This window comes from Carassius auratus, chromosome 14 (assembly GCF_003368295.1).
Source record: "Carassius auratus strain Wakin chromosome 14, ASM336829v1, whole genome shotgun sequence".
NCBI lineage: Eukaryota > Metazoa > Chordata > Actinopteri > Cypriniformes > Cyprinidae > Carassius > Carassius auratus.
Window position 1 is genome coordinate 29,164,568 of NC_039256.1, and position 13,387 is coordinate 29,177,954.

General features: G+C 34.9%; 2 protein-coding genes across 2 annotated transcripts; both read right to left on the reverse strand.

Moving 5' to 3' along the window:
• Positions 1 to 202: 202 nt before the first annotated feature.
• Positions 203 to 7,341, reverse strand: LOC113114246 (elongation factor 1-gamma-like). Its single transcript, XM_026281112.1, has 10 exons — positions 7,306 to 7,341; positions 6,440 to 6,598; positions 6,288 to 6,351; positions 5,279 to 5,421; positions 5,053 to 5,196; positions 3,290 to 3,419; positions 2,368 to 2,587; positions 2,106 to 2,278; positions 1,786 to 1,910; positions 203 to 495 (listed from the first exon to the last, which is right to left on the reverse strand). Exons 1-10 carry the CDS (start codon positions 7,315 to 7,317, stop codon positions 337 to 339), a joined length of 1,329 nt encoding a protein of 442 aa, XP_026136897.1. The 5' UTR covers positions 7,318 to 7,341; the 3' UTR covers positions 203 to 336.
• A 1,026-nt stretch (positions 7,342 to 8,367) lies between these two features.
• LOC113114247 (DNA-directed RNA polymerase II subunit RPB7) lies at positions 8,368 to 10,673 on the reverse strand. The gene is made up of 8 exons (XM_026281113.1): positions 10,542 to 10,673; positions 10,061 to 10,170; positions 9,825 to 9,984; positions 9,675 to 9,725; positions 9,530 to 9,595; positions 9,379 to 9,450; positions 9,241 to 9,274; positions 8,368 to 9,055 (listed from the first exon to the last, which is right to left on the reverse strand). The coding sequence occupies exons 1-8, from the start codon at positions 10,551 to 10,553 to the stop codon at positions 9,042 to 9,044; spliced, it is 519 nt and encodes a 172-aa protein (XP_026136898.1). The 5' UTR covers positions 10,554 to 10,673; the 3' UTR covers positions 8,368 to 9,041.
• Positions 10,674 to 13,387: the final 2,714 nt, after the last annotated feature.

Sequence of the window (13,387 nt, forward strand, 5' to 3'; positions counted from 1 at the left end):
CAAATTAAAAGCACGTTTTATACTTTCAACCTTGTTCAAAGCTTGCAAAATCACACCATAAACCATTTATAAAACATTTTATAACTGCTAGTGAAGTGAAATACGCTTAAGCATTTGAGAAAAACAAGATTTGCGAGTAAAAGCAACACCAGAATCGTCTCTTATATAAACACTCCTCACAAATAAACCAACACAAGTGGAGTTGTGGAAAAAAAAAACGTTTTATTTTTCTCAACTCAAGTCTTCCGTTCAGACACAGCTCAAAGCCTTTACATGGGATTCGCAAACAATTTTCATGTCCATTGATTGATGATAAATACTAGGTGCAAGATGTTCTCACTTGAAGATCTTGCCCTGGTTGAAAGATTTGCCTACATGCTTGAATTCCCCCTCCCATGCAAAGTACTCCTTCACCATGGTCTTGCACTCCTCACTGTCCACATCCAGCTTGCGCCAAGTGTAGGACTCGTAGTCGATCTGCCAATCCTCACTCAGCTGTAAAAGAGACGAAAAAAAAAAAAAAAAAAAACAACATTAAATCATTTTTGCTGAAAAAAAAAAAAAACCTGCTCAACAATTTTATTTGAAACAATGCCAGTTATACTTGAAATGTTACATTTTGTTTGTGGTTGCATGCTGAAGACAACTGATTTGCTCGGTCAACTTTTAATAAAAACAAGCAAACTAACCATATCAAAATATACACAGTTCACCATCTACTTGATGTAACTGCACAAGACTGAATGAAGCACATTTGCAAATGAACAGACAAATCCAAAGCAGTCAATTAGCCTGATTATCCCATGGTGCAGTTATTACGAACAGTGAATCTACTAGATTTGCTTCAGCTTCCATATTTCATACTGGACATTAAGGGCGCCGTCTGGCAACCAAACAATCCCAATGTTAACCACAAAACAGTAATACACGTCCTTTATTTAAATTTTGATGGTGATTTTTTTTTATGGTCAGAGGAATGCGTTCAGATTGGCTCCTTTGATTGGAATCATCATCAACAAAAGATACAGGGAATGTTTTCCTCCTCGGAGAACATATGCTTCAGCGGTGTGCTGGTTTTTATTTACCAACACTAGATTATGTGAAAGACTTCAGATATTGAGGTTGTTTACTCCGTGAGATCACTGCAGCTGTGTTGAGATGGAAAGATTATTTGGTCACTTTTGGCCAAAACTCAAAGCAGCTAATGTTCCACTTACTCTGTGCTTTGCCCAAATATGATGCAAGGCACTGGAGTTCAGTTTTCAACATGCGCCTTGGAATAAAAGCTTCTAATCTGGCTGGCAGTTGTAAAACCTGATCTCATCAATGTGATGCATTGAATTTATATATTTTTTAAAACACATTAACGGATTTTGCATCAATAAAACTATAAAATAATGACAGTTTTCAATTATGAATAGTGAATTTCTTTGATTTTAACATTCAGTTCATTCTGAAAAAATTAAGTGTTAACAATGTGGATAGTAAAACTTTTCACAAAACCAGATACAAAATCACCTGTGGGACTGTCAAAGCCTGTGAAACAAAAGCTCAGGTGTCTCAAAGGGAAAGGAAGCTTTGGTTTTAAAAGCAAACCAGTAACACTTTTGGGTTGTTGTTGAAGAAAAGGAACAAGTCCTACTGATTGGGAAACACTACACAATCTGACATCTGCAGCTGTTGCAATATCTTATCTTACATTTTATATAAGATGATTGCCCCCGAGTCTATCTATAAACATACAGCGACAAAATACATGGTTATGGATGCATGTAAATCACTCACAGTAAATGCAAGCTCCTGGCCTCTGAAGACCCAGATTCCAGAGATGCAGCTGTCATTGTTCGCGCCGAAGAGGATGACACTGGCGAAGGCATTTTTACGCAGTTTGTCGAGTCGCTGGAACATTCCTGAGAAAAAGAGCAAGAGTGTACTTGAATACTGTGGGGAAAAAACTATGCAATGCTACACTCTTGCGCAACTAGTTCATGCTGAACTGAAAAGAACAAACTTGGGAGAACAAGTAAGAACGCTTCTGTCACTTTGTTTAGAGAGAGATACATAAAACAAAATGAAATCAAGAAGTCAATGTGACTCGACCGTACCAGTGATAAGATTACAGCTCATGAAGGACATGGTCAGCTCTTCAGGGAAGCGGTACTCGGCATACCAGATGGAGAAGCCCTCGCGATCAAAGTGATCCCAGAAGTAAGGCAACGCCACGGTCAGGGTGTCCTCATTGGAGTATTTTCTCTTGAACTCATCCATGACAAAAGAACTAGTGACAAGAGCACAAAGGCAGACTGATTAGAGCACAAATAAACTCTCAGAAAGCAGCTATTTCTAAAGTGAAGGTGTCAAAAGTACCTTTTAGGAAGGTGAGCATATGGGTCCTTGGCTTTCGGCTCAGAAGCCAATGCAGCCTCGCATTCATCCATCTCCTCCTCAGCAGGGGCGGCTTTCTTTTCCTCCTTTTTCTTCTCTTTTTTCTCCTGCTGCGGTTGCTGCTGCTTGCCTCCTTCCTTACCAGCTTTCTCCTTCTTGGCAGGAGCCTCCTTCTTCGGCTGCATCTCAGCAAACTTCTTAGCTAAGGAAACGACGATGTTAAATAAAAGCACACTTACACTCATGAAGAGAAAGATATTAAAATGCCCTATTATTCATGCTTCTAGAAGACATGAGGCATATTATTTGAGCTTCATTATGCAAGTTTTTATCTTCTCTGAAGCCAAAAAAAACCCATTAAACCACATTTCTATGCACACTTCAACTTCTCCCTAAATAAAGCAGTGTGTAGAGCTTCAGGTTAATTTTGCTTAAGGGTCTACTGGCTTCAATATCACGCAATCTTTGTTAAAACGTGAGAAAAAAGCCCTCAAAGAAAAAACATTGAGGATAGAGGGATATGACATGACTGTTGCACTACAAATACTGATAAGATAACTCATGTAAAGCCTATACAAAAAATAAAAGCCTACATTTTAAATGAGTGTTTTTTTTCTGGGTAACAGGGAAAAGCAAGATAATAATCTAAATGCATTTCTAAGTTGCTTTTAGAATGTACACAATTATACAATTTTATAGGGTTTATTAATATTTTACTTATACTGTGAATAACTGCAGAACATTATTCAGGCTGTGTCACAATTTTAGGAAGACCCATGTATTATGGATTTAGAAAACATCATTGGTGCTGTTAACCCTGATACCAGATGATTTTCTGCCCTCTTTAATTCAAGCTCAAGCTGAAATGCAAAGACTACACCACAAGGAGATTTGAGAAACATACCGTCAAACTGAGCCATTTTCTCACAGAGCTTGACCTCGCCCAAAACAGCCTTAAACTGAGGCTGGTTGACACAGGTCAAAAACCAGCGGGTGACATTGGGGTAGGGCTGACGGAAAGCAGGCTCAAGAACCTACAAGACAAAAAGACACAATATGACATCAGCAAACAGCAAACCTGTATAGATTACTGAGGACCAAATAAACATATGAATGAAAATTAAAGCGGTTCAACAAGCCAATGAGTGACGAACAAATGACATTCACAAAAAACTATTAAGACACACTATTGCCTTAAAAAAAAAATTTAACTTCATAACAGGACAACACCATTTAAAATCAAATCTTCATGCCTCTTCAGTAAGCTTAAATGGAAAAAAAAACATTTTTAAAGGGTTAGTTCACCCAATAATGAAAATTGTGTCATTACTCACCCTCATGTCGTTCCAAACCTATAAGATCTTCGTTCATCTTCAGAACACAAATTAAGATATTTTTTATGAATTCGGAGAGTTCTCTGAGCCTCACATGGACAGCAAGGATCCCAACACGATCAAGGCTCAGAAACATGAGGACATCATTAAATTAATCCATGTGTAGGGCCCTATGATTTCCACGACGCGGAAAACATGGATGAATCCAGTCATAGAAACAATTTACAGTTTAATGCGGAAAGTCACAGAATGTCATATTTTGAATTAATCAAACAGATCACAAAACTAAAATCAAATCATGACATGCATCAATAGTATTTTTAAATATTAAGCCGCAAAAGTTGATTTAAATATGAATCCTGCATGTTCTGCACGTCTCTGTTAATGAATGGTGCAGATATGTGGTCTTGTTTACCACTCAAATAGTAAAGCACACGACGCTCACGGAAATTGAGGACGTAAACACATGAACAACATCTCCAGAACTGCACTGAGAGTCACTTCATGAGTAAAACTAGCACCATATCACATACACAGACCTGTAAAGGTAGTCCTGAAAATTTTTAACTGATTAAATAAATTAAAATTTGTACTTTATGTAATTTAGGTAAAAATAAAACAGATTTTATAGAGCCCAACATGTGACAATGGTGGTTCAACTGTAATTCTATGAAGCCACGAGAATACCTTTTGAGCTCAAAGAAAACAACTTCAATAATTTGTCTCCGAATTTGCATAATAACTCCATCACCCATAAAAAAAAAAAGTTTTCTTTGCGTACAAATTATATTCTGATGTCAACAAGAATTCTTTTACCAGTGACCTTACTAAGTTTCTTGATCATGTTGGGATCCTTGCTGTCTATGGGAGGCTCAGAAAGTTCTTGGAATGCATCAAAAATATCTTAATTTGTGTTCCAAAGATAAAAGACGGTCTTACAGATTTGGAATGAAATGAGGCAAGTAATGACCATTTTCATTTTTGGGTGAACTGTCCCTTTAAATTTTCAATAAATATATTCTAAAAATGAAAAATCACTAATATCAGAGGCCAGCTGCATAAACTTAGACTGTGTTAAGACTGTTTTATTTACATACAATTATCAATGGGGTAATCAGACTAATCTACATAATACAAAAATTTTAGATAATTATGTACAGTCTCAAAAAAAAAAAAAAAAAAAAAGAACTTAAAACTAGCCTAAAGCTTTTATAAAACTGGTTTCAGGTGTACTATGACAAGATCAGATATACATGGGCCTATTTTGTGAATCCACATCCCCAATTAATACAACCTGGTCACCGCTCAGGTTCATAGCCCCCTGCAGACTCACCTGTTTGTAAAGCCAGAGCAGAGAGCAGACAACAGTGATGTCAGCCAGACTGACTCTCTCCCCAACCAGGAAAGTGCGGGTGTTTAAATGCTGATTGAGGACAGCGAGGACACGTTTCACCTCTTCCTTAGCCTGTTCTGTGGCCTACAAACAAGACAGCATGCAGACTTACAAAAAAACAACTCTTGACAGATGAACCCATTACATAAATATATTCAAAGCTAACCTGTTTGTTGAACTGCATGATGCCCAAGGTGGGGAACACCCAGGCACTAGCTGGAGGGATGATCTCAGAGTCAGCAAAACTGACCCACTGCAGCACCTGGGCACTGGCCTGGGGCGTGCTGCCACGAAGGGCATCATTGCTCACTGTCAGGAGGAAACAGCAGCAATAATTGTGTGCAATAAAACACTAAACGTTTTTTAAAAGCATCACCATAGTTCATATATACATCTCTTTGCACTTGGCCACTTCAGGGATTTCCTCTAATCGGGAAAAGGACCCGAGACCTCATTTAAAATGTTAACATATAACGGTTGATAAAATAAAAAAATCAATGCACACACAAAAAGGAAAACTGCAGGTCATATTAAATTCAAATGCAATATTTATAAGTGCATTAACGCCTATAAAACAAATATTTATGGATCATAAATTATTATAAAACACGTTCTCTGAAAACATGTGGTAGGCGTTGGCTGATTTCTGCAAATCATGCGCGCAAGCAATTATCAGCAAATTTTGCTTCATAAAAATGCAATTAATAAATGGCAGTAATAATGTTGCTAATTTTCCAACAAATAAATGCATATTTTGACTGCCTTTCTATATTTACACTTCTAATAAAAGACAATGAGCTATTTGAATTCCTGGTATACGAGTTACAAATGCATGCATTACAGTCGGCATACAGAAGATTTTCACATCAGTTTCTGTCTTTATACACCCTCATTTAAAAACAATAGAATTTATGATCAGTTTAGGAAAACTTAATATTCAGTATCGCATCCCAATGCTCAACACACAGTCTTCATCAAAACAGCTGAACGCACGCTCTCTATTACAGCCTTTGATTTTGAAATCAGAGGAGCTATGAAATGTATGGTTTTATATTCATTTGAGGATAAAAATTTCTGTGTAAGTGCAAACGGAGGCCTTTTAACAAATCGCTATCCAATCAAATGAAATGCATGAAGTGGCCAAGTACAAAAAAAGCCATATAAAGCATACTTACAGAAGTGAGCAATGGCATTGCTCTCAAACAGACAGAAGCCATCATCACCCTGGTAAGCAGGAACCTAAATAGACAGGAACAGCATTAACTCATTCATTCTACATCAAAAACACGTGTGCAATAAAAAAAAATAAAGGCAGGAGAATACTAACCTTGCCCAAGGGAAAGTTGCTGAGGAAAGCAGGGGATCGGTTCGTCTGCCCAAAGGTGAAGGCAGGGGAGGCACTGGCAATCTTCAGACGAGCCCCGCTGTACTGGGCAGCGATCTGAGCCTTGAAGGCCCTCCAGTTCTCTGGGTATGTGTAGAGAGTCTGCAGAAACAAAAGCTTTGAGATCACACTGCTGAAACTGATGCTGCTAGTCATCCGTAACAAATCTGTACCTTCATTATGACCACTCTCAGAGCATTACACAGCACTTTACCTGAAATAAATTACCTTACGTTTTGTTAAACAAATATACAGCTAACATTGAATGTTTCAGTACATTTATTCGTAAATCATCTCGTACTGTTAAGTTTTGAAACCTCAGATTAAGACTTTTAAATCTCTAAAACTGTTTGACATCAACATTAGATTTCAGAACTGGATGTCAATAGTTTAAAAATGTATTTTTTTTTTCCTTGACGGCCGCACAATGAATGCTTCTCAGCTCGCTATGCTTTTCTACCATCTCGCGCTGCTGATACACGCGCTTCGCTTTCGTGCATTTAATGTGAAACTGCACATTACATGACACTCTGGCATCTAAACAATGTTTAAAGCGGAGAGTTAAAGGCGCGGACGGGGAAGAAAGAGAAACGTGGCACTATGTCCGTCATCACTCTGACCACCTTATAAAGGGGTGTGGGGAATAGCTACAGCAAAAATAATCATCATAACAGCTTCCATAGAGGCTTTAAAACAATACGGCTCAACAAGCGCGTACAAAGATACACGGATTGCCGTGATAATGAGGTGATTGTGGATGGAGATGTGCTGATATAAGGCATCTGAGGGTTTTCTCCCATCTTACTCACCCCTGCCGCCATCTTCAGGACGAGAGAAAGGAGGAACGGGTCGCGCGGTGCTGACGTATAGGCCAGGCCTGTCGCAGAAATAACTCGTAATAAAGCCGTAAAAGTGAGAGCTGGACGTGTTTTTTTTCTTCTTCTTCTTCTTTATACATTTTTTATTTTGTTTGAAAAGTGTCTGAATCTTGTGAGAAAATGAACTAAATATAAGCAATATTTTAAAGATATTTATAAACCAAATTAAATTATATGGATCTCTTTTGAATTACGCAAGAAGCTTAAAAAAAGAAAGACACGTTGTGCATTTCTTTAGAATGTATTATGAGTTGTAATTTTCTTGATCCTTTTTGGTAACACCTTTTGTGAAATATATACTCATTTTTAACTTGTTTAAAAATTATAAACTATAAATTACCATTTTTTTTTTTTTTAGGGAACATCGTTATAGTTTTTGATATTCAGGCAGAAGTCTCATTTTGGAATAAATAGAATTAATAGATGGATGAATGAATGAATGAATAGAATATTTTCATTCTACGTTTTGTTTATAAAGCTTATTCACTGCATAGTATTCCAATCCGAGAAGTAAGGAAATAAAATGCAAAGTTATTTTTATAAAAGTGAAAAATCATCTAATAGGTAGGACTATATCCTACCATTCTGATTAGAATTAAAATATATATATATATTAAACATATTTGGCCGATTTAATTACTTTTTCATTTTAATAAGAGCATAGCCATATCACATGAGCCTGTAAAAAATAATATAATCCTTCAAATTTTCTAATAAAATCAAAACATGAAAAAAAAAGTTGATCTTGGCATAGACACTATGCAACTCCTTACAAGCCTGTAAATGTCCTTTTTAAGGGAAGTAAATGCAGCTGCTCTGATATTTATAAAGGCCTTCCCAGAGGACCAGTTTATATTCAGACTCAAAGCAGCCTATGACTTACTCATTAGGCATCTTGGTGATTGCTCTTGGATCCACTGGAGAGCAAGTGTAATGCTAAATTTATCCAAATTCTGTTTCCAAGAAAAAACATTCATCTTGAAAAGCCTGAGGGTAAGTAAATATTATTTTATTAATTTAATGGGGTGAACTATTCCTTTAAATATTTCAGTAGGCAGCCACTGTGTGACTATCATGAAAGAAAGTTTGAATTACAAAAATGTTCCCTTCAAAGCTGTTGCAATAATATCGTTCAGAGTGGGGTACCGATATCAAAATATTTACAAAAATCAGCAATGCTCACTGCAGTGTGTATTAATCACAGAACAAGCAATAACTTAAACAAGAAAACCAGACGGAGACAAGGAGTGCTGTATTACAAAAGAGAAATATATTCAAGAACAGACTGCCTGACATTTAGAAAAATATGTTTAAAAATGACCTTGCAAAATAAAGAGATGATAAAATATGATGAATGATACCTTTGACTTTCCATAACATGCTTGAGAATTGCTTTTGCTCACAGGATCTTTTAATATCTGAAGACCCCAGCTGATGAGATTTAAATCAAACAATTCAAAGCCTTTCCATCACATAGAGCTACATGCTCTACTGAACTCTTGCCATGGGAAAACTATGGATATACTAACTATAAAATATAACAATAAAAAGGGGGGAGACACAAACACAACTTCAAATCAATGGGAAAATAATTACAGTATATACATAAACTATTAAGGATCCCCACAGCATCAAGTTTCATATTTCTTATATTCTTGGCAGAAGAATCAGCTCACAAGACCTAGAAGAATGAGAATAAAACTTTTAGACAATAGTACAACATAAGTTAGAAATAAAATGGAAAGAATCTGTTTTGATATATTTTTGATATTACAGGTACAAGATTTATTGTAAATTATAAATCAATAAAGATATGGCACTGTAAACACAGCTGTGACAGATGTTTTCATTACAAGAGATACATACCCAGGTAGTCATCCATGAGAGATCCGATGGCAAACTAATAAAAAAGAAACAAAAAAAGGTATTTGAATAATTAAATAACCTTTAGAATTATATCCAAATTGAAAATGTCTAAATATAAACAAAGTGACAGTAATTTACAATATCATTCTTGTCCACTCGAGTTCCCACAATCTTCAGTCGAATTTCATCATCTTGTTGGATCACAATGTCCTGTTGAAGAAAACAAATGGAGGGCTCGAAGAATTATCCTCAATGAAGCGTTTCATAAAGCTGATTTATTGAATCCTACCTCATCGACTGTCTTATAACACGGAGGATTTGAGTTTGGGTCAAACTCCATCTCAGAGGGAATAGACTAGATATAACAGAAAACACAGATGTAAAACAATTACGACTGAGGTTTACACATATATTTACATATATAAACAACTTACATGACGAGAAATGAAACAAGACATGGGGCCAATTTCTGTAAAGAGTCCAACCTGGGAATAAAGAAAGAGAGAAAAACATTATATTCATTCAATATCATTGTGCAAGTAAGCCTCTCCATGAACTAAGAACTAAAATAAGATGGACCGTACTTTGTTAACCTGTGTGACGACAGCATCCACAACTTCTCCCTTAAAGGGGCGGAACACAATGGCTTTGTATTTGACGGGATACAGCACAAAACCTCTGCCGGGCTGGATAACACCTGCTCCGATATTATCGATTGTGGTTACTGCGATAACAAAGCCATACCTGTGGAACAAAAGAGAGACATGTGAGATTCATCTTTCGTAATATTCCATGATCTAGTACTTTCTCTTAGACTTACTTCCCAGTACATGTTCCCTCCACCTCAGTGAACAGCTTCTGCTTGACAGTGTTCAAAAGATTCGGTCCAAAGTATCGTGGATGCAGGAGAATCTCATGCTCCAAAGAGATCTATTGTGATGGATATTTCGAAAACAACAATATATAAATTTTGAGAGAGAGAAATTCATATCATGACATCAAGTCACATAAAAGTAAATGCAATTAATGCATTAATGTACGTATATCTGTTTACGCTGGCAATTACATTGACTGATTCGTATTTTCTTATCAAATAACAAAAACATCAACATAATATCCCACAATCTCCAAAATGTCTAGACTTAGCTATTTTAACTTTATTACATCCAATATTTTCTAATCCTAGTCTGTGTGCAGGTAACGTTAGCCGAGACAAAACAGCATCATACTGACAGAAACAAACGGAACACTGCATGCTGATGTACTTTTTACACGTAAAATCGAAACAATTACGAACTTACGTGATAAAACATCTCTTAAGAGTTTTTTTTTATCTTCCAGATATCTCAATTTATTTTTAAAAAGCGGCGAGTATTAATTTCTGCGTGTTCAGGCGCCGAGACTCAAAAGCATGCATCCAGCTACAAGAGTGTTTCCGGTTGATTTTTCAAATTAAAAGTCAATTTCCTCGAAGTGACAAAACATTTCTTGAGATATTCATTTTATAAAACAACTATTTATTTTATTCAAATGTAAAAAAAAATAAAAAAAAATAAAACGTATTTTGTAAAGTTCTAGCAATAAACATGATTAATTATTTAAATGTTTTTCTCTCAGGCTGCGTTAAGGCCGAAAGGATATTACTTCTTGCTTGTCAACGCTTTAATTCATATTTCTGTCCGTTATTTCATACATTTTATTTAATGCTACATTTAACAATTTTTATACTTTTTTTTTATTAAAATGTTGCCATGTGGCACAACTGAATATTGTGTTATTTGTTTTATTTTTATTAAAATCATTATTTATTTTAACTAAATATTTTTAAATCTTTTCAACGAATTATGTAAAAAAAAATATATAAGTGGAATGTAAATATTAAAACACATGATAGTGACGTTTGCTGAATTGCAATATAGAATATTTTATTCAAGCCTATTATCTAAAATAATAATAATAATAATAATAAATAAACAATGATAATCATTCTAATATTATCTGAATATATGGCAACTGAATTCCATAAGTACTGTAATTATTATTGTTATTATTATTGTTCCCAATTAGTTTCGATTTTTACTCAATCAAAACTTTGTCTTAAAATCTCAAGACTTGTTTTGAACGCTTACACATACAATGCAAGGCAAAACATGACCACAAGAGGTCACTGCAGTTCCAAAGCTACGCATTGTACGACCATTGTAGAAACTTTTTAGTTGTTTTAACGGGACAAACAGATTAGGGTCTGGTTTTATATGAATGCCTCATATGAATGCGCAGTTTCTAGATGTAGAAAGGATTATATATGTACCCTTAAACTTGAGTTAATTGTCTTCCAAAATGAAACTAGTGCGGAAATTGTGCCAAGCAACACATTTTTGGCTTTTCATGCTCTTCATTTTCCCATGTCCTTATTAAAATAAGAAATACTAATGACTGGTTTCGTTGTAGTATGGAAAGAACAAAACTAAGAAAAAGACTGACATTAATAAACTTGTTAAAATAAATAAATAAAGTATTATACTAGATGTAACTGTAATTATTACTTTAATATATACTTTAAGATCATTATAACATAAAAGGGCTAAGCCAGCAACGAAACGTGTGACGTGTAAAGAGGTCCCTTGGCCTAAATGTTATGTGACAAATAAAGCTTATATGTGCAAATCCAGGAAAAGATTTCTGAAAGGTGTCCTTGCAGTTATGTTGCTGTTAAGCTTTAAAAGCAAATTTTAAAAGCTTCTTTTCACAAGCAAATAAAAGCAAATGCAGTGGAGTGCTATAGATCAGACTGTCTCACCATTGTTGCAGAGGCAGGTCAGATAGCCGAGGACTAAAGCCATGCATGTTGATGAGCATGGGCAGATGTCCACAAATATCTGAGCACGCTGGATGGGGTTTGCATCATGCACACAGTCCAAATCCAAGACGGTCCTTGTGGATTTCTTCATTTTGTCCACATCACATTCTTGCAGAGAGCTGGCACTCATCGCATTAGCCTTGATATTATAAAAGGGTTGCAGATGTCCTCACAGTCACAAGTTCATGGCATTCCTGGTGCCTTCATTTAATCAAAGCCTTCATAGTCCCTCTTTCTATTTCTGAGGAATTTTGCCATATAAATCAACTCATATAGTCATTCATCAGTTTCAAATTGGCGCTTTGAAGTGCAAATATAATTCACTTAATGCACAGAAAATATTTTACAGATATTAAGTCATTTTGGACAAGCTCTGTGAAAGCATACTTATATATCACATATTAATGGAAGCACAAGTCCATGCTAAAAATCTAAATTATAAAGAGGTCTGCATTAGAAGTAATATTGCACCTGTTCTCCAGTGAAGCTTGACTGACTGAGTATCTATTATCAGTCAAATACAAAGAAACATAACAACTGTGCTGTGAAATGTAGCATTAGAAATGCAATTTTCTGTAAGTTGCTTAAAGTAGCAGCAAAGGTGTTTTTTGGCTATTAAATGTAGTTTAGCATATTATATTTATGTTTATTTCTGAGAATAAGACTGACATTGTATTAAATCACTTTCGGCAGAAAAGAAATTAATTATGCATTTAAAAGAACCACAGCTACATACGCATAAATAATAAATGAATAAAATATATGATTAAATAAAATATATGATTATATGCAACATTTTCAGCAAACTAACTAAATAAATAAATCCATGAAATATATATAATATATTATCAGAATATTATTATATTATTACTTTTATGGACACAACAACAAATCAGTAAAAATGTATAGTAATTTCTGAGCCAAATAAATATGTATATTTCATCACTTTCTGCAACACAGAAGTGAATTCAGATTCCAAAGAAAACAATATGTATGTATATATATATATATTATTTCATGAAATATATAATTGTTTATATAATATATAATTATCACTTTTGTAAACACATCAACAAATTATTGTAAATGTATACAAATATTCTGCTTTGAAAACACATAATGCATAAATGAATATATAAAATATACATATATACTTTAAAAAGTATATATATATTTTTACAGTATAAATTATATTTTAATCGACACAGAAGTAAGTTCTGCCTTCAAAGGAAACAAGTACATAATGCAAAACTCTCATATACCTTTTTCATTTGCTTTTTTTCTCCT